The sequence below is a fragment of the Dreissena polymorpha genome, chromosome 7 (genome assembly GCF_020536995.1).
Source record: "Dreissena polymorpha isolate Duluth1 chromosome 7, UMN_Dpol_1.0, whole genome shotgun sequence".
NCBI lineage: Eukaryota > Metazoa > Mollusca > Bivalvia > Myida > Dreissenidae > Dreissena > Dreissena polymorpha.
Window position 1 is genome coordinate 9688143 of NC_068361.1, and position 23513 is coordinate 9711655.

A 23513-nucleotide genomic window follows, 5' to 3' on the forward strand; every position below is an offset into this window, starting at 1 on the left:
AAACCGGTGTACCACAAGGCTCTATAATTGGGCCAATTTTATTTCTTATTTACATTAATGACATCCCATTCTTCGTTAAAAACTCAACAATTGATCTTTACACAGACGATTCAACATTACACGTATCGGATTATAACATTCATAATATACAATTAAATATGCAAAAAGATTTGGACAGTATAGCAACATGGTGTTCCTTTAATAACATGTCAATTCATCCAAACAAAACTAAATGTATGCTTTTATCAAAAGCTCATAGTTCTTCTGACAATCTTAGACTTAATATTAATGGCATTATCCTTGAACAAACCAAAGAATTTAACTTACTAGCAGTTACGATTGATGAGCATCTTACATGGCAATCTCACATAAACAGTGTATGTTGTAAAATTAACTTTAAACTGGCCTTATTAAAACGAATTAACCATTTTATTAACTATGAAACAAATTTTTTTTTTACAACTCATATATTAACGACTATGGATTATTGTTGTGCATTATGGTGTTCAGCAACACAGTCACAATTACGTAAAAAACAATCGATACAAAAAAGAGCTGCTAAAATAATACTGAATCAACCATATTCAACTCCTTCAGCTCCCTTATTCAAAGAACTTGGCTGGTTGACATTCAATAACAGATGTAATTTCCTAATTGGATCTATTGTTCGTAAGTTTGTAATAGGCGCAATGCCCTCTTATTTTAATAATGTTATTCATATCTAAAAAACTATGTGTACGCTCTTAGATCCATCACACACACTGATGTATCATCTATTCCGTTTAAAACAAATTATGGAAAACGAGCGTTTTCGTTTTGGTCACGAACCATATGGAATTCAATTCAAATAAACATCCGGCAAGTGTCTTCGAATACTACATTCAAAATAAAATTAAAGAATACCTACAAACAAATCATTGATATATATGTATGCTCATTTTTTACTTTTTCTATGTTAATACTTTGTTGTGATGTGTCTGATGTAATTTATTTTGAAAGATTTATTTTGGAAAGTTTGATTTTTTGTATCATATTTTGCATATTTTGTATTATCATAATCGTCGCGCATCGTCATCATTATCATCGTCGTCGTCGTCGACGCTGTCGGATCTATCGGAATTGATAAGGAAGTTATTATAACATTTAACTGTATAGTTCATTTTCTTTTTCCCATTGTATGTTCGTATGCATGTTTCAAAATATATACATGTGTGTGTTTTGTTACTGAAAACCACATTGTTCAAAAGAAATTATTTCTTAATGTGAATTCTTCATGAAATAAAGTTATTATTATTATTATTATTATTATTATTATTATTATTATTATTATTATATGACTTTGCAGTAAAAAGGAGTCACGGAGTATTTTAATAAGTAAAAAAGCTTCTTATATTACACCGTTTAATCACTGCTAGAACTTGTCTGTAATACGGAGTCACAGAATCTTTCAGATATAACACGGCTTTTTATATTTCACCGTTCTATCACTGATAGAAATTTGCTCTAGTACCGAGTTAAGGAGTCTTTAGAACATAACACGGCTTCGTATATTTCACCCGTTATCACTGATAGAAATTTGCTCTAATACCGAGTTAAGGAGCCTTTCGAACATAACGCGGCTTCATACATTTCACCTTTTTATCACTGGTTGAACTTTGCTGCAAAACCGAGTCACGGAGTCTTTCAGATATGAATAACACGGCTTTGTATATTTCACCGTTCTGTCACTGAAAGAAATTTGCTTTCATACCGAGTAACGAAACCTTTAGATATAACACGGCTTTGTATATTTCACCGTTTTATAACTGATAGAACTTGGCTGTAATACGGAGTCACGGAGACTTTCAGATGTAACACAACTTTGTCTAATTTCACCGTTCTATCACTGATATAAATTTTCTTTAATACCGAGTTAAGGAGTCTTTCGAACATAATACGGCTTCGTATATTTTACTTTTGTATCACTGGTTGAACTTTGCTGTAAAACCGAGTCACGGAGTATTTCAATAAATAAGACAGCTTCGTAAAGTACACAATTTCATCACTGATAGAAATCGGCTGTCGAGTCACGGAGTCCTTCAAACTAAACAACCTCATGCTTTTTTAATGCCATTTATCTCTGTTTCATGGTTTCGTAAATTTAACTTGCACTGTTTCATCGCTGATGGAACTTGGTTGTTTATAGGTTAGTGCATTATTATGGTAACAGAGTCTTTCAAACCCAATGGCCTCATGTTTACTAAATGCCAGAAACTCCCACAACATGGCTTATAGTTGACGCCGTTGAATTATTTGTAGAACTTGGTTTAATGAATACTTCTGAATGCTAAGTATTTCTTTTCAACAACTATAATACAGACGTCGCTTAAACCGTGGCAGACTCGGGTCGTTGATTACACGATAATTGATTATACGATAGAAACTGATTACACTTGAGAAATTAAGCGATGTGTTTAATGTACAATCTTGAAATGCATTTGCCATCATCATAGTCATCGTCGTCGTCACCACCATCATCATCATCATCATCATCATCATCATCATCATCATCATCATCATCATCATCATCATCATCATCATCATCATCATCATCATCATCATCATCATCATCATCATCATCATCATCATCATCATCATCATCATCATCATCATCATCATCATCACCACCACCACCATCATCATCATCATCATCATCATCATCATCATCATCATCATCATCATCATCATCATCATCATCATCATCATCATCATCATCATCATCATCATCATCATCATCATCATCATCATCATTATCATCATCATCATCATCATCATCATCATCATCATCATCATCATCATCATCATCATCATCATCATCATCATCATCGTCAGCAGCAGTCACAGCGTCATGTCTATCAAATATCATCATAATTATCAACAACAGCAGCACCAACGACCAAAGCAGAAACAACAGCACTTATCATATTGGTTTTTACAAAAAAACATCCGATAGACAATGCCTTAAACACATGCTTTCCTAGCGAGTGCAACGTGGCGCAGAAACAAAGTTCACCATCAGTGGATTGAAACTGAGATCAGTTCATGTCGGCTTATCTACATACCTGCTGATCTTTCAAAAGATAAAGTTTAACGTAACGCTGCGTCGTTTTATAACCAGTTTCTCTCACCGGTTCAAGCAAGAAAGACGGCGAGACTTGTGGTAGACGCAGAACACGATGCGATAATAATAATCTGTAGAGATATAATTTAGGAAGAAAAAAAAAGAGAAGCAACTGAAGAGTTAAGTAACATATCGAAGTAGACAATACAAAACGAAACAGTTCTATTGAAGGAATTTTATTTCAAACACATTTTTTCTCTAAAAAGTTGCAAATACGTGTTGATGCTTGTAATTATTTTGATTTGTTTTGCACCGAATTAACGTTTTAGGATAATTTACGAGCGATGAGAAATATCATGAAGGCGGTCACGTGTTTTGTCGTGTTTGTTGTTTTTCAAAGTGCTATGGTCAAAAGCGCTGAAATCAAAAGGGCTATGCCCAAAAAATCTGCGGTCAAAGATGCTGTGGCCAAAAATGTTGCGGTCAGTGCGGCCACAAATGAGGTCAAGAAATGCCCCAAAGTTCTGAACAAGATTCCTGTGGATCCGAAGTTTAATATTAACGAGGTAAGATTTTTTATTTGTATGTATGGTCAATTGATAAATAAGATCTATTTTTTAGAGTATTTGGCATTGAGTTTTTATCTTGTAAGTTAAAACTGACATTTTTCATATGTTATGCATGTATAATTTGATAACAGATATTTTTGCTACGGTTATTTTACCGGCATTAAAAGTTTATTTCATAATTCGGGTAAGCGTTTACTTTATATGTTCGGGCAAGCGTTCACTTTATATGTTCGGGAAAGCGTTCACTTTATATGCTCGGGCGAGCGTTTACTTTATATGTTCGGGCAAGCGTTTACTTTATGTGCTCGGGCAATCGTTTATCTGATATGTTCGGGCAGGCGTTTACTTGATATGTTCGGACAGGCGTTTACTTTAAATGCTCGGGGAAGCGTTTACTTTATATGTTCGGGCAAGCGTTTACTTTATATGTTCGGGCGAAAATGTAATAACATTTTGTTAAAAGGCATCACATGGAAAATCATTATTTCACTTTGAAAATGATACTTATATAAGATTATTAAGCGAAATGGTAAACATATTTTTTACCGTTTATTTATGTGAAACATAGTTGTTTAAAGTTATTAAGAAGTAAAACATAGCGTATTTACTCTTGTTCGACATTATTCACTTCCACTTCGGCATATTTCTATCAACTTAGCGGATAGGTAAAGAGCATTGCGTTCAATAAAATCTGCAATAAGTTAATAGAAAACATGGGATCACATACCAAATTACGACACAATTAATTATATGTATATATCATACTTAAATAAGACCAATTTAAAATAAACTTTTACCCTATTTACATTAAGGAAATATCTAATCTAAATTATCCGGTTGCATTTGTCTTTTTATGATTTTGAAAATGAAAATCATGATTTAAAGAGTTTTATTTTTTTTCCGGTAAAGACGGAGTTTGCATAGTAATAATACACGTCTATATAAGGACAGACACACCATCGACATGTCAATTTAAAGTAAAAGTAACAGTTTTGTATTTCCCATCAAACATAAAGTTCAGTGCACATTCTTCGCTCAACTTGACCTTAAGCACTAACCACCAACAAAAACACACATCTGTCCTGACCCACATCTGAACGTATTTCAATAAAATCAACGTAGTGAAATGTAAAAAATATGTTTTCTCAATTTGTTGTGCCAATGTTGTCTTTTTTACAAGGGTCTTATTCATTGATCCGTTGCCCATGTTGAATCTGGTTCATTTTTCACAGTTATTAAATCAAAATTTAACGACATAATAACAATACCACACCTAAACACACGCAATTCTTAATGTATTGATAATGTGCATGATTATAATGCATGGAAATGGCTAACATCAAAATAAAACATAAAAACTAATAAAACATTGTTTCAGTCATTAATTATCGTTAATGCTTTTAAAACTGATTTTCCTGTTTGTTAAATTTCACGACGTCACGTGACAATCGCAACATGGCGGGTTCTGTCTTTAATTCAAACGCCTCTTATGGTTACACAGCATTGGTACACACACCGGTGATGCATTTGTCATTTGTGTAAATTTGTGTTATCTTTACACAAGAACTATGCATACAATTTTGTGTACAGCAGCATGCCTCAAAATAAAATGTTAACTGATGTTTGCATTTCTTAACAACTGTTAGTAAATTAAATTATCGAAAACAAAAATTATATTTGCAAACGTGTTTAATACTTATAATGACAATGGGAAAATATGACATATATTTTAAATATTCATTTTGCAAAATTTTGAAAAAGTCCCTGAACTACAGTAAAAAGCAAAGGAAAGGATCATTTAAGGTGAACTATTTGCCACATATTATCATTGATCTTATCACTTGATAAATGACTGACCATTTATCATGACCGACGGACACACAGATAAGTACATAAAGTTCAATAATTCAACGACCGGTCATTTATAGGACATCTGCATATTTATGTTACAACTGACACAGCTACTTTTTTATCCAATAACACCGGTTTTTAATGCAGGACCTTATTCCAATGAAATATATTCTTTGATAATTTATATGAAAAAAACAACACAAGTAATATATGTATTTCTACCATTCTATTATGTAGCGTTATTACTGCAGCTCACCAAGTTAAATATACGGGCTTAATTTAAATATTCACAAGACGATACACGACATTTGCAAGGGTCACTCAAGGTGACCATGGGTACTCCAGTTATTTACACTCGGTATCTCTAATACCTATGACGTACATGTTTGTTCGAAAGTTTATTTATGTTGTATTACAATTTTAACATTTATTCCTTTGCGTCGTTTAATAACAAATATGGTACATGGGTAGTTTAATCTGTTTATATTAAAAGTACATCAATAGTCGACTTTTACAATTTTTGATATACAGGTACATACAAGCGCTTAAACTTATGTTCACAAAACATTGATGACGATCAGAACGATACATGCAACACAAAATATTGTAAGCCAAAAATTTACATTTATATATCGTTCTTTGAAAACCAAAACGTGTTATTAGCTTATTGTTTCTTGAAAGCCAGCATTTGTCGTTAGTTAATCTTTTTGTGAAAGACAGCAAGTGTCGTCAGTTTATCGTTTATTGAAAACCAAGAAGTATCACCAGTTTGTCGTTATTTTTATGCCAAAAAGTATCATCAGCTTTTCATTACTTTTATGCCAAAAGGTATCATCAGCTAATCGTTACTTTAAAGCCAAAAAATATCATCAGCTTATCGTTACTTTTATGCCAAAAAGTATCATCAGCGTATCGTTACTTTATGCCAAAAAGTGTCATAACCTTAACTGTTTGTTTATGCCAAAAAGTATCATCAGCTTATCGTTTCTTTTATGCCAACAAGTACCATCAGCGTATCGTTTCATGAAAGCTAGACAATGTCACCGGCTCATATTGTTTTGAATGGCAGAAACTGTCGTTTGGACCTTATTGCGTTCAAGGTACGTTAAATCAAATGATGCTTTGAATTCTGGGTTTGACGTTGAGCTGTGAGTGACCGGTAGGTACGCATTCGAAAAAGTGGGAAGATGACACAATATTGAGCAGGGAAGTTATAATACTTTGAAATATGAATAAAGAGCATAATGCTGTTTATCATTATGCTAACAATCTTTCCATGTATCTAAAGTGCCGATTGTTTTATGGTCAATTGCACCGGTATATGGTAATTACCTTTACTCATCTAATTCGCATCTGGCTTTTATTCTGGTTTATTCTGAAACACGGCGGTTCTACAAGAGATTAAAAGACACTACGGTCATTCAACTCCGATGTCAGGGCATTGCCATTGCCTTCCACGCTGAACGTTCCACATGCATTGCTCATTGTATGATATATGGCTAACATGACCAGCTGGTGTTAGCGTACTCCAGACACAAATCAAAGCGCTGAGGATAGCACATTTGTTGGAAGCACAGAGTACACAGTGGGCACTGTACTACCGCACTTTTGTTTAAACCCATCTTCAAAACCAAATCGCGTTCGCTTTTTTGGTTAATATGTCAGTGCGTTGCGTTAAAGTTGTACATTTATATAGTGAAACGAAACCCTTAATTTGTGCCATGTGCATCAACATTTCGACAGTTCCGTCATCAGTATCATAGTCGTAATTTTTAATTGTAAGAGATTTGGAGACAAAAATTCTTTTTAAATGGACTTTGTGAAACCTTGATTCAATAAATTATATACGTTAATTAGATAATGATTGCTGAATCATTCAATTGCGATTTAGTACTTTGACTTTGAGTATACTTTGCACATATTGTAATATTGAATATATTTCATATGTCTTATCAATTAAATACAATGACTCGCCTCAGTGACAGCTTAACGTCAACTAAGACAAGTGTAATTTAGTTTATCTGATCTCAAAAATGTTTCTAAACTTGAATCAGGATTGATTTATACTCAAGTTTAATTACAACAACTATAGAAAGCGAACACGTATTTAAAAAGCAATGTGTTTAATGTGTAAATATATTAACGAATATTTTGTTCCAAATAAATATTGAAGAATGTTTGTGTCAGAAATGTATTCACCTGTTCTGATATTTGCTTTCTAAATCACGCACTATGCGTCTGTCAAATAAAAAGATATCTATTAAAATATGAAGAACAATGTTTATTTTCAATCTGTGATTAAGAAACAGATGTCTAAATTAAATTATAATTAAGAAATAAGACTTGTAGGTCAAAGCTTGTTTGAACCCTTTCAGTGCGGGAACCGAATTTTAAAAACCTTTGCAAAAAGTTTGGATCCAGATGAGACGCCACGTTCATCAGGATCCAAACTGTTTGCTATTCTGATAGTATTCTATGAAAAAAATCGAAGAGAATGCTAATTTTAGAAATTCAGCAGACGACATTTAAGCAGACGACAAATTTCTCAGCATGCAAAGGGTTAAAATAACCCACAATTGTCAGTTCATATTGGGGTCAAATTACGAGCGCGATACAGGAAGGATTGTACCACTTATCTAAACTTTCGGCCTAGGGTTATTTGATACCACAATTTGAGAAATAAGTATTTAAAACAAGCACTTTTTGTTGGTTATAGAAAATGTTTGTGAAACATGAGGGGTTCTAACTTATCTGCAATGAATCTTTTCATTTTAAACCTGAATTCAAGCGAAACGCACCATTTACATAACAAAGCACAATATAATCGCCAACAATAATTTAGTAAACCTGAACTCTACTATAGATTCTTCAGATTCTTAATGACTGCTTGCGTTAATTGAGTATTTGTTTCCGATCATTATAATAACCGATCAATGAAGTGGCTTTTGAGACGTTAACACTTTACATTAATGCATACAAGTCAACTTTCATCCATTCATAAGTTAGCTTATCCTGAGAATGTGCAAAATTCTAATACTATTTCGTTAATAATTTAGTTCTTTTATGGGTAAACGATCTCAACATAATATACTTTTTTTTCCAGCGATTGTTACTCAAAAGTCGATTATGCACTAAACGGACCTTTTTTCTATGCGCGAATGCTGGTTGAGTGTTAATCTATTTTATCACATACGGAAATGTTAGATGAATATAACAAATTGCGCTCAACCATCGATTTGGGCGTGATTTGGTGATTGGTAGTAAATCTTTAATTGTTCGCAAATGAACAACTAAATCAGCCCATACAATATACGCAACTATCATACAATTACATACAATTGTTTCTTCATACTTCTATAAGAACAAAACAAGCCATGCGTAAATTATATATACATTGATCGAATCATTCATCTCGGATTTAACGTTATTAATAGTGTATAATTTATCTTTATGAAAACACACTGCAGCATCTGTTACTCGGACTCGTAACGATTCGGTTCGATGCATCGAAAAACCGGTTCAACGCCGCCGATTCGATTTCGATACCAATACGGCCAATTTCGATTCGATTCACTGCAATCCTGATTGATCCTCATTTTAAACCTTACTTTCCAAATCCGCCGTCTAAACGTTCTTGTCATTTGTAATACGTCTTGTGATTGGTCAATAGCCACTATGGTATCAAATGAATGAATGAATAAAATACTGAGCATTACATCAGCCGGTAAAATGGCTTCTTCAACCACGCTGAAAGACACACCGTCAAAATTAAAACCAAAAGTACGGGGTTTGCGTAGGTTTTGATTCAAAGGCAACTTGCAAAACGTGTTTTGTTGACCTAAGTTACCCTAAATCTGGAAGCACTACAAATTTGAGGCAACATTTAAAGAGAAAACACTCGATTTGATATTTCAGATGTGAAATCTTCAACTCCCACGATGATTTTTTTCTGTTCAACACATGTGATAAATTGTGCATTTTATGTTATTTAAGAATAACTCAACAGGAAGTTGTATTCAATAAATTTGTTACTTATAAAACAATGTTGCGTTTTTAAATTTCATTTAAAAAAATAAACACTTTAAATGTACAACATAATAAGTTAATAACAAATACCAAAAATATTAATTCGTGCCCAGGACAAACCAAACATGAAATAGTTTGCAAAATGAGCAGCAAATAGTTTAATTTGAATCGAATCGAAAATAATCGAATCGGACCATTTGGTATCGAAATCGAATCGAATCGAATGATAGGTGAATCGTTACAGCTCTACTCGGAATGGCTGCATTTCATTCAATGACAAAATTCTAAAGTTATAATCTAAATGTTTGACGAGTATGACGGTTTTGTTTATTAAGATACATGTGTGTATTGTAATGGAAATAAGCATTGCTAGACCAGACTCATTGCGATCTTGTGTTGATTCTACAAAAAATCTGCTTAACAGCTTGAAAACAAAAGCTTTTGTCTGACAATAATATTTATCGCGATTAAATGTACAGCGACATAACAAGATTTGAGAACAAACAGTGTGCTTGAAGCGGATTCAAATCTGATATTAAAACTTGATATGATTAATGGAAGACGCTTTCAACAAATTCCGAGATCAAGATCATGCACGATATCATGCCAGATACGCGATTCCAACTGCGTATAATGTACACGTCTGACCGCATGATACGTTGTGATAAGGCGAGTCGATGGCGTTGAAAGTCTATTTGCAAGATACAGGGAAGTTTCTGCTGAAGTAAATATTGAAGGATTAGTTGTCTGAATGAAAATCTAAAAGCCTATCAATTTTTTTTATGAACAACAAGGCTATTGACAAGCAATAAAAGTCCTCTACCTCGCATGAAGCAGTAATATTATTGTCTCCCTTTGTTTTCAAGGGACGTTATTCTTTTAAGTTTGCCTTGTAGATGATAATTTTCTAAAAAAAGGTCGCTTTTGCCAAGATGAAATTCTTTTACGAACGAAATTAGTTTTATTTTGTAAAAACGTTTTTTCACGTAAAACGGTCTTAGAAAAAAACACACTTACAATAGTGTAAGCAATGTTCTTGGGAGAACATGTTAGAAAAAAGTTTCTAAATGAAAAATTGTAAGAATTACGAAATACTCTATTAAATATATATTTCGTCTGACTATAATCAGGGACGGCTTGGAAAAGGACAACCGTTTCCCCTGTGATTTTGAAATGCGGTATTACAAAAGCCTATTTGCGTTGCAAATAGACTAGACACAACGAACGCATTTCAACGTATGAAAGATTTTGTATGCCCCCGGTAGGGTGGCATATAGCAGTTGAACTGTCCGTCAGTCTGTCCGTCCGTCCGGAAACTTTAAAATTGGCCATAACTTTTGCAATATTGAAGACAGCAAGTTTATATTTGTCATGCATGTGTATCTCATGAAGCTGCACTTTTTGAGTGGTGAAAGGTCAAGGTCATCATTCAAGGTCAAATGTAAAAAAAAATACAATCCAAGGGAAATTTCAAAGCGGCGCATTAGGAGGCATTGTGTTTCTGACGAACACATCTCTTGTTTTGTAGTGAATATTGTGAATCCTATTTACCGATATCACATTTTGTATTTCATATTGTAAGTGACTTTTTTGATATAATAAATAATGGATACAACGTTTAAGCAATGTATACACAAACTACGTCGGCAGGAATAATTTTCATTTGTGGGGAGTTCGTCCTGGCATGAAAAACGGACCCATGACCGGATTTTCCAATCGGTAGTAGCTTAATCGTAAAAATGCAATAAGTACGAGGCTTTCATTTATAACAAATCACAAGTTTTACCGCGTGCTGTTTTGGTAAATCAAACACAAAATGCTCGCGCACTAATGTGAAGACATGACACATTAAATGAAAGCATGGTCGTAATACGATGCGTTTAATAAAAAAAAAGCGAAATGTGCACTCCAATTTCTGTTCCCAGTGTTTTGTTTCATTATTGAAATACTCCAATGTTTGTGTCATACTTCATATACATGTTTGTTATGAACATATATTTGATAAATATTCAAAAACTAAAGCGTCGTTGTTACAAACAACAAATGCGGCTAAATATAATTTAATCAACCCAAAGAATGTGTCGTAGTTACACAAGCTTAATATATATACTACCAACACACGTGTAGCTTCGATGTTACAAATAACAATAACACCGAATTCACACAAGCTTAGACATGACATATTCCAATTACACCTATCCCACAAAACCTTACTGTTACAAAAAACACACAATAAAACTGAACTTACAAAAAGCTTCGATGTTACAAATAACAATAACACCTCACCCAAATAAAAATTCGAGGTTACAAATAGCATTTATATATATATATATATATGTCTCCCACATATAACTTCGTTGTGAGAAACAATGAGCACACGTTATTATTATTTATTAATTAATTCATTTATTACTAACCATTTAAGTATCCAATTATTATTGTAAGCGTTGATGGTTTTCAACAAAAACATGAGCTAACATTAACTTTCCACATATATGAAGTAAATATATGGAGCCAAATACGCTATTTTGTTCATAATTATGTACACGTACATCCATTATTTTTATTAGCATTAATTAAGAATGTGAATACAATTGATATTGGCAACCACGACTAGTTATCGTGATATCATAAATTTACAACAACGGTATTCTCGGTGGTGATTTTTTGTTGTTTAAAAAAAAATACGTCGAACCAACATAAATCTATTGCGCGCCAAACTGAATATCTTGTTATCAGAAGTATCTCGATATATTTACAAGTTTAACTCGCACTACGTTACACTCTTATCAGTTTGTTGAAGACTTCCAGGACACATTCTTTCATACGCAAGCGCTTATGTAATGTAATGTTATCATTTCTGATTACATATTTCTGTCAGATAAATTTTCAGTAATAATTTCTAGTGATTGCAATCTTAATATTAAATTTTAACCGTGCATTGCTCTGTGTTATTACGCTGTTTATAGTAATTCGAAATACACTTTTAAAGGGGCATTTTGACGTTTTGGTAAATTGACAAAATTAAAAAATGCTTTAGATTCGCACATTTTCGCTGTAGATATTATATTTGTGAGGAAACAGAAATACTTAAGATTTACCATGCTCTTAAATATCCATTATATGCATCTTTTGACGATTTAAAAACTTGAAAAATATAAAGCGTTGCAATGCGAAACGATTGAATAATTTGGAGAGTTCTGTTGTTGTCGTCATATTTTGTGATGCTACTAGGATTGTATTGCTTATATAAAGAATACAATACATCACTCATCGTATGGGCATGGATGGCCGAGTGGTCTAAGCGATATAATTTTTCATCAGGGTTCAGTGGTTCGAGCCCAGTTTAGGGTTACTTTTTATCTTTAATGTTATTCTTGTTTGTTTACTTGAGCTTTGTAGATCCACGGTTTACATTTATCAATATAAAGCATTTAATGACAAACTTCAATATATGCCAAATTCTGTAAAAAGGCCCCGTTAATAAATAAGTAAATAGATAGAAAATACACTTTTGAGCATATGCATTGTTACATCTCACAAAAAGAAGTTATTCGGCAAAAATTGAAACTACTGTTTTAGTTTGACAAAACATCAATAGTCCCGTTTATTTTTAATGGATTTATACATATTTCTTAATGCTATGTATTTATAACAGCTTGGTTAAAACGTTGTTAACGTGCAAGCTAATTTTTGTATTACCTCTACTTTGTCTACGGATGTTTTGGCACCTGTTCTTGTTTGAAACAAATCATTCCCAGAATGTTGGGTTAGGCATAATTATGAAGGCATAATTAGAGGAAACTGAATATAATATAATCGAGTATACAAGTAGATTTTGTAAAAAGTTTCATTAATTTACATAGCATTGTTTAATACGCTTCTTTCTTATGAAACCATAATATAAACTAATGCATTCGCTACGATGGGACTGGAAAATCGACTAAATTCAAGAACATGCAGTATTAATAAACAAAAACTTGCACGGCGATTGCATATTAAACTTTATACAATTTTATCGACATTATTTTATATACTAAGTTAAACAGTCCTGGTATAGTACAATTAATAAACTAGAATATTAATAGTATTTTCTCTTGCTTGCTTAATGATTGGATTCTTCACTGGGCTAGATGCATGTGCTTTAAGTGTCTTCCTAGATTAGCCTGTGCAGTCAGCACAGGCTTATCAAGGACGACACGTTAGACTTGATTTTGTTTTAGAAGATACTTTTTTTTAGACGAGGCATGATATAAAAAGTAACAAGTGTCCCTGATTAGCCTGTGTGGACTGCAAGGCTTATCCAGGACGACACTTAACGCCCATTCATTAAGCCCAGTTTTTCCAGAACGCAGCTGAATTTAACTTCTGTTTGCAGGAGAATAGTTTACGGCAACTCAATTTAACTTTAGTATGCCGGAGAATTGTTTACGGCAACTCAATGTAACTTAAGTTTGCCGAAAAATGGTTTACGGCAGCTCAAATTAACTTTAGTTTGCGGAAAATGGTTTACGGCAACTCAATTTAACTTTAGTTTGCCGGAGAATGGTTTACGGTGACCCGAACCACGTGGGCATATGGCGATAACACGTACGGCTCTATGACGATTGAAATCTTCAAACAGAGTAATGGCGTCTGGAAGTTCAGATACTCTGGGAGCAGGTAATGAACATCAAAGAATATGTTACAACAGGATCACATTTACTTAACATAAAAGAAACACGTGATATACATTCCCAAAACATTATATCTTTTTACGGTTGGTTATTGAACATCTCGAAAAGCCAGTAAGAAAATCAATGCTAATCCCATTTATGCCTAGTGGACTCTCCTATCCTTCTAAATTGGATCAATTTATTTTCAAAATTAGGGATGTCTAGCATATTTATTTCTATATTTAGAATATTTCTTACAGAAATTCCTTTAAGCACACAGCGCAGACCATGATGAGACGCCGCATTATGCAGCGTCTCATCTGGGTCTACGCTGTTTGCCAAGGCCTTTTTTTCTAGATGCTAGGCATAAATGGGTTATCCTTGAAAATGCAAGTAAACGAAAACATAATAAAACCCATAGAAAACAAACAATAATACTAAAGCAGAAATAAACATGCCATTTAGATTAACACATTTGTAAAGCCGCGCAAAACAAAATAATAGGTTCTGGTTAAAAGTGAAGATCTGACAAAAGATTCGACCTATACATATCATATACCCTGTAGCAAATTCAATATACTTTTGAACACAAAATGGCGATGCATGTTAATTATTTAAAAATCAGCGTGAAAGCTTTCAGTAGCAAATTCAAACAAAATAACATTTCTGAGCGAGGAAACAAAATACAATTAGAGACTATATGGGCCTTGTTCTGAGAAAACTGGGGATAATGCATGTGCGTAAAGTGTTGTCCCAAATTAGCCTGTGCACAGGCTAATCAGGGACGACACATTCCGCTTAAATTGGATTTTTGCTAAGAAGAGACTTCATATAAACGAAAAATATCATAAAAGCGGAAAGTGTCGTCCCTGATTAGCCTGTGCGGACTGCACAGGCTAATCAGGGACGACACTTTACGCACATGCATTATGCCCAGTTTTCTCAGAACGCGACTCCTATATAAACATGAAAAGCTTATAAGAAACGTGAACTCAATCATGCAATTAGAAACGATGTCATAAAATGTCTTATGCACAATGTTTCAGTGTAAACAAATGTTTACCAGTGACTGAATCGACCCTCAAGGAAACCCGCAGACCTGGACACTTCATAATCATGGCTGGCAACACCATACAAGGTATCACCTTTAATAGCGGAAGTTGATATACCTCGCCAATATTAACCCATTTATGCCTAGCGTCTAGAAAAAAGGCCTTGGCAAACAGCGTAGATCCAGATGAAACGCCGCATGATGCGGAGAAATATTCTAAATATAGAAATAAATATTCTGGACATCCCTAATTTTTAAATAAATTGATCCAATTTTGAAGGATGGGAGAGTCCATTTGGCAAAAATGGGTTTAATGTCAGTGAATATCAATTGTGTGTAAAATGTGCCATACGCATGTACACAGTTCCCAAATTACCGGTAGCCACATTGACATGATCATTATGTACATGAAACGCAATGCAGTAAACACACACACCTCCATATGTTCCATTCATTTGACCATCGTTATGTGGATACACAGTATACCGAACCACTCCATCGATTACTTTGATAAAGAAGCAACAGTTTTTATAGCTCAATTTATTATTTATATACTATAAAATAATATTTTGCATCTTAACGACCGGCATTATACTAGTGTTTGTGTAAATTTCGGAGGAGTGTCCCAACATACCTTCCTAATTAACTTACAAGCCCCACGAAAGTTGAGACGAATTATGAATTATAGCTGTAATGTCCAACTATTTCTAATCTTCACCGAAATATTTAAGATGTTTGTGTGGTCTTGTTGTGTGGGGGAATCCGGAGTACTGGGCGTAAATCACACCAGTCAGGTATGATTACTACCAACCAAACTCGCATGATTCTTGGAACGGGGATTGGACCCGTTGAGAAGCGCGTCATTTTCAAAGTACTTACCGACAGGCTGTTTAAAACTTAGGGTCACCAATCCGTAACCAATGGTAGAATTGTTCTGTAAAATCATTACGGCGTATTTTCGTGTAGTCGACACACAGGTCCGCCAACAATTCATTAACCCATATATGCCTAGCGTCTAGAAAAAAAGCCTTGGCAAACTTTGTTTGCTTAAAGGAATTTCTGTAAGAAATATTCTAAATATAGAAAAATTTACTAGACATCCCTAATTTTGGAAATAAATTGATCCAATTTAGAAGGATGTGAGAGTCCACTAGGCATAAATGTGTTAAATATACGTGCCAGAGGCCAAAATGGCATCAATATGACAATGATTGCATTTTTCGTTTTGTCTTTCATGCGTGTTCCCAGAACAATTCAGCAGAAATCAATCTCATAATAACTTAAGAAACATGTCATATAAATTGTAGTGATGGTTATGTAAAATAGTATGCGTTGAGATAAAAAAACATTGGTTATCTGTACTCAACATATCTTCACTGGTCGATTTTTTTTATTACAATCGTCATACACTTCACCAGAAAAAAACACAAACATTTTCGGAAAACGTCTACGACACAAATATTGTCGCAACGATTTTATTTACAGCTACATTCATCGTGTCATTTACTGACTACAAGGACCTTGCCATTGTGATCTACTGTCACAAACATAGCCGCGGTAAGCCGGCGCAGTGCGAGAATGACGGCTTCCAGATTGACATAATGTCAAGGACGTTAAAACCCAAGAAAAAGCTGATATCAGACTACGTCAAACGGGCGTTAAAACGTTTGTGCGGCAAGGAGGAGGATTTTATTGACACAAAACCAGGTACTGATGCATTTTTCGTCAGAAACAGGGTGCATAAAACTTCATGCTTTAGATTTTTAAAGAAGTGCGGCTATGGTCCATTAAAGTGTACAATAACCATGTAAATCACGGGTTTGATGATTTTTTTTCGCAATAAATTTATTTTTGTTTGTTTCGGTTTGTACAATACACCAGAAAAAGATTTCAATACTATTATTATGTGATATATGTAGATGGAATATAAATGTTGTCTTATGGTTGTTTAAAAGTATGTAGATTTGTAGATAGCAGACAAAAATTGACAATCACACTCAATGTATTGAACAGAATCCAACGTCAGTTACGATGTAATACCGTTTTATGTAAATAAACGTTATTTTGATTAGATTTTTGTGTAACCGTTTGATGTTATACATAGATCTCATTAAATGAAAAATGATCAAAGAGTCACTGCCAAGCTGTGTTTTTGGGAATGGTTTTATTATTTTAATTGCCAATTAACGACCTTTCGTTTTATCAAAATGTATCGTCATGGAGTCTGAATAAAAATATTTTGACCAATGGACTACAACGGGTTGATTGTTTTTATCAAATGTCTAAAAAAATGTTTATTCTGTAAACTAGGTGTATGCAAGATACCCAATATTCTGGAGCAAGCGAAGTTGGACAAGACAAAATTGGACAAAGGTAGGTTAAGCATTGTTACAATTTATGTTTAAAGTAAACCTTCAGTAGAAAAAGATGATTGTAACCGTAATCAGCGATCGAACATTCTCAAAACGGACTTATACATTTAGAAAATGTAGTGAACTTATATTTCATTGTCTCTACGTTTTTAAATTTCATACTGAGACACCGTTTTTTTTCAAATGATGTTAAATTCTTCACAGAAAACTGGTTATTAAGAAAGTATATTTGAACATTTCCCGAGCAAAATAAAACTGAACAACACGCAAGGTTACGTGACCAAGTCAATCCATTATTTTTATTTGAAATAAAGTTTGACTAAGCGGATACGAAAACTAGATAACATGTCCCTTTATGTGACTTTTTAAATTATAAGAACCTTGCGACTAGTTCAGATGTGTTCAATTTACGCAAAGTCATTAACTTATTCTGCTTGTAGAGGTTTCCCAGGCCGAATCCAGCGACACATGTGCAGTTGAAAACATTCCGGTGCAAAAGGACTTCGACCTCACACAGGTTTCATAGTGTTTTATATCTCTGTACACAATTTAAATGGTCATTAATGTCTTTTCGAAATGTCTTTCCGAAAGAAAAAATAAATAAAACACAGGCATAAATATATCGGACAACTTCCACACCAAGGCGCTTCTTGATTTTGTTTTCTAGATGGAGGGTATATGGTACGAGATTGCTAGGACAAGGTTCACATTCAACAAGTTGGAGTCCGTTGTGGCCTCTCATCGCCTAGGAGACGACAAGCAGACCATAAAGAGCTACTACACCGGTACCATCGTCAACAGCAATACAGAGGGGGAAGCGTAAGTGAGGCTCAATTATATTAACCCATTTATGCCTAGTGGACTCTCCCATCCTTCTAAATTGGATCAATTTATTTCCAAAATAAGGGATGCCTAGTATATTTTTTTCTATATTATGCGGCGTCTCATCTAGGTCTACGCTGTTTGCCAAGGCCTTTTTCTAGACGCTAGGCATAAATGGGTTAAAGGGACTTGATCACAGTTTGGTAAAGTGACGATATTCAAAATGTCATAAATTCTAAATAAAACTTAATGTAAAATCTTAATTTGAAGGACACATTCATTTAAATGAATCTTAAAATAAAATATGTGTTTAATAAAGACATGACTTTTAATGACTTTGAATATGTAACAGTTAATGTATTGACTGTGTGAATTTGAAATATAATGTTCAATAATTTAGTGATATGTTGATTGTGTTTGCACAACGATTGGAAAAGAAAGCATATTTTAAAGTTATTTTGTTATATGTTTGTTGTAGGTCAAACATGTCAACAAATGATATTTAAAGAGATATAACTTAAAAAGAAACATAACGTGTATGGGCATTTACTAGCAGCGAGAGTTTAAACATTTTTATTGTGAATTTAATGTCCATATAAGGATACAGACTTACACGTGACCCTACTTTAAAGGAAATATTCGTTCGTCGTTCCAAGCGTTATGTCGCACTCGTGACAAATTGGTTTGTGCTATATATGTAAAAGCATAGTTGAATCTTCATATTTACTGGCGTTTACCAATAAGTCAAACATTAAGCTACATCAGTTCTATTCTGATGGTCTCACACTGAGTTAGCAAGTTGATGTTCACTTCTTGAATATAGCGCAAATGTCATATATAGTTTCATACGCGGACAATACAAACCCTCACAATATACAGTAATGTACGTGTCACATTTGTATTAATTCCGTTAAATACTTCTTTATCAACATCAACACGAATCTCGGAATGACCTTTATGAATATCTGGATTTTAGTTACCGATTGCTCATGCCCCCTGCCCAATGCCAGTTTACAATAATCAATTGTCAGATACCTAGTATTTAATTTTCCAACAACGGATGTATCCAATCGATCTCCGGCTCGGGCCCATAACTCGTCTGGATATCGGTCCTGAACTCTTTTATCTCTCTACCCTGATTCGAGTAGCAAAGTTGTCCGTTACTGGTATAAGTATGTGTATTGAGAACTGGTAAACCAGCTACCATAAAAAGGGGTGAAGTGCTAAACTGAAAGGCGTTATATGACTCTAATACTTTTCGAAACGGACGAATGCAAATAAAAAAAACCCAAACAAGCCCACATATTGAAGACTGATAATAATAAATACACAATTAATAAATTATTAAAGTAATAATAAACAAAAGTTGTAACCAGTCAACGTGCGCAGGATAACCAATTCCCTATTGTATATAAATCAAAATAAATGATTAATCAAATAAATGCTCTCACTAAACTTATTGCAAAAGCAATTATTAAGCCCATACCACTGCGCATTTTCGTTATTATGAAAATGTACCAGAGCAGAATAGTAAGCACACTTTGGCGAACAATGTCATGGCATTTCAAATAAAATTGTACTTGTGTTTAATATGTCTGAGCAAGTTCACATGCAGTATGCTTATTATTAAAATATGTATGACTGATTCAAGAGCAATACACACACCATAATGCAGAAATTAGTTCAATATACTTCTTAATACCAATTATGTGTAGAACGAAACCCGCTGCAAGGCGGTAACCTAAGCTCTTTTCAGGTATGTTGAGCTTATCTGAGCACCAAGTCCTAAATGTAAACCATTGTGGTCAGTCTTTGCCCGGCTTCCGTCCCCTTGCATCGTGCTTCTTATGTCGAGTGTCTTCAATTTTAGCGCGTTTCTACTCAAGTTACCACAAGTTTTGCTCAGTTTTGATTACAATTGTTCATACTATTTAAACATATCGACAACATCCAGGTAATTTTCGACTTTTGTTTGGGTAGTTTTTAGATAAAGTCCAGTGTTAAATATGTCTTATTCAGAAAACAACAAGAACAAATCAAATAGGGCTCATTGTGATTTTATGTTTCATTAAGATCTTATTCATTGTTTATATGGTTCATTAAGATTTTATCCAATGTTGATGTGCCTCATTTATAACTTCGGCATATTCACTTCTTGATATGTGTTATTAAGATGTAAGCCGATGCAATATTTTTCCTAATTGCAGTCCACTGTTTTCATGTCGCATTCAGATTAATGTTTAAATGCCTTAGTAAGACCCAGTGTTGATGTGTCTTATTATATCTTAACTACGTTTGTCGTATACAGATCTTATGCACTGATACTATGTGTCATTTATTTATTATCAACTGTAAATATGTCGCATTCAGACTTAAACCCACTGTAAACATATTTTGTTTATGTCCAATCTATTCTAAATATGTCTCATTGAGATGGAGTACGTGTAATTCCGTTCTAATCTGATGTTAATATGTTTAATCAGATCTAATCCAGTTTCAACATATCCCACTTCGATCAAATCCAGTTTTAAATACGTCTCATTAAAAACTAACTATTTTTGAATGTCCACTATTCAAATCCAATCCACCGTTAACATATTTCATCCAGATCCATTCAGTGCATGACTGCAATCAAGGGCATGTCAAAGTCGCGCGAGGGTGCCACCGATTCAGCGGACAGGGTTGGGCGTATAGGCTGGGAGGATAGTGAACATCAGTGGTGTAAGTAGACTATCTAGCTGTAGAATGTCAAGTGTAAAATGTTACTATTATGTAGAAGGTAAAATAATTTCATTTAGTTTTTACTAACCCATTTCAGATAGGGTAATTACGTGATAGTAAAGATGGCGACGTCACTTGCGAGACAGTTATTTTTCGCCATTTTATATCATTGCTTGTATTAATTTTTAAAATGCCGCTACTTTCCAAACGTATCAGCAAGAACTTTACTAGCGTATAGTTCGTATTACTATTTGCTCTATATCTCGACTTTATTCGCTGCGACATTTCTATGACATAATTACAGCTCCACTTAAAAAATTCACGGGGAGTAAAGTCGAAATATAAAGCGAATGCTAATGCGAAATAAACGCTAATCACTTTTTGACGATGCTGGAACAGCATCGTCCAAGGTATGATAACCATCAACATTTTTTCACAATGGCGACCTATGTAAAAGACCGAGCCAGTCCGATTGAGTTAACTAGATTTTTCAGTTACTTCCCTTTTGCATTCGCCACTGTGTAGGAGATTGGTCGTCATTGATAATATTCTCCTAGCAGATTTGTCGTTCGTGTTTCAACATTCAACAATGGCCGCCCCGATGAGAGTCTCGATTCAAAACTTTCTTACTGCATAAATTGGCTTGTTTTGCTATTTAGAAGCTGTCATTTAGGATATATGAATTATTTATTCACTAAATCTCAGCTTATGACAACAATAGTTGGAATTCGAAGGATATATACTCGATGTGAATGAAGGACTTTCTGGATCGTAACAGCTTGACACGGAAAACTGGCATACTGGTATTTTTAGTTATCAATATAAGTCACATTGTGCTTTATAAATTGTATTCGAGCATTTTGCGACTTATTGAATGACTATGATACCCGATATCAACATTTCATCGGGGATTTGCAGATCACCAAGCTGTCCTGAAATTCAACATTGATTTCAAACTCTTTACTGGTTTGTACTCTTTCTTAGTGTTAGTACTTTTTATCATTTTAAAGTTAAATGAACTGTGTCACAGTAAAAGAGACATTAAGGCGATTGTGGCCAGTTTGGATCTAGATCAGCCTGCAGTCGCTTGAAAGCTGTTTGCTTAAAAGCGTTTTTCTGACAATAACAAATAATATAATTGGATACTGATTTGACTGCGCTTTTCCTGTGACCTGGCTCAAATAATAGAATTGTCATTAATCAAATTATTTATTTGGAACATTAATCAATTGTTTTTCTTGTCCCTCGGTATCAATGACTTCAGCACTTTCCTGTTGAGAATTGAATACTGCTAAAGGCGATGCTAGGGGGCATGAGAGATGTTGCACCTTCCAGTATCGCTCGATTGTTAATTGTCGGCTCGGGTACTACGTACATGTATCCCGGGTACTCTTAAGTATACTTACATGTATCCCGGTACGGTATATATACTAAAATGTACCCGGGAAATTTAACCCTAAATCAGTCGTTGTCGACTATTTTTTTGTAATAATTATATATACACATTTATGTCAATTTTCTGTAGAATGGCCTCTATGTTATCGGAACACATACTCAAAAAGCATGTTGATGCAGTGTTTTTTTTTGAAGAGAAGTGTGTTTAAGATAATCGGTTGCGCGTTTTACGACATCGGATTTTGGGCGCGAATACAACTCGGGTACAGTCTAATATGGACCGAGTACAATAACGTTTATTTACCGTACCTGGGGCACATGTAAGTATACTTAGAGTACCCAGGGTACATGTAAGTATACTTAAGAGTACCAGGGGTACATGTAAGTAGTACCAGAGCCGACAATGACCAATCAAGCTCCATTATCCCTCATGAACCGACTAAAAAAACCGAATCGGCAATATTTGACTTAATTTTTGGTTTGGTTGCTCTCGAAGGATCGAAAATTTCAGAATCCTCCTAAAAGCACTACGGGTTTGATCCCCAGAAGCGACATTGAAAACTAGCATACTTTGTTATCTAAAAGGCTGCTAAAACTGATATACAATGATAATGTGAATTTTCTCTCACATGATGTTCATCAGTCATATTATATAAAAACTTACAGCAGTAGTAAACAACTGGACAATAATTAATGAACGCATCTTTCATTTATCTTTGACACTTTGATTTTGACATGGCCTAGATTTAAATATGTGACTGGACTTTACCATCACTCTTGTAACAGAGCTAAAGTTTTAATGTACCATTGAAGATCACCTAAATCCAGATTTGCTATTATAGACGTGTGAAACGTTTTAAGGGTGTGACAAGTATTCAAAAATTGGTCATTACCCAGAGGCCACAACTGATCTACGACTGTATTAAAACAAGAAAAATCAGTGCCTGATTT

General features: G+C 34.1%; 1 protein-coding gene across 1 annotated transcript in view; it reads left to right on the forward strand.

Moving 5' to 3' along the window:
- The first annotated feature begins 3127 nt into the window (after positions 1-3127).
- Positions 3128-23513, forward strand: part of LOC127838551 (uncharacterized) — a 47427-nt gene continuing 27041 nt past the window's right edge. Inside the window, exons 1-8 of the mRNA XM_052366366.1 lie at positions 3128-3666; positions 14081-14208; positions 15248-15339; positions 16738-16959; positions 17563-17625; positions 18065-18141; positions 18292-18443; positions 21055-21167. Coding sequence (XP_052222326.1) covers positions 3445-3666; positions 14081-14208; positions 15248-15339; positions 16738-16959; positions 17563-17625; positions 18065-18141; positions 18292-18443; positions 21055-21167 — 1069 coding nt within the window. The 5' untranslated portion in view covers positions 3128-3444. The remainder of the gene's footprint in view (positions 3667-14080; positions 14209-15247; positions 15340-16737; positions 16960-17562; positions 17626-18064; positions 18142-18291; positions 18444-21054; positions 21168-23513) is intronic.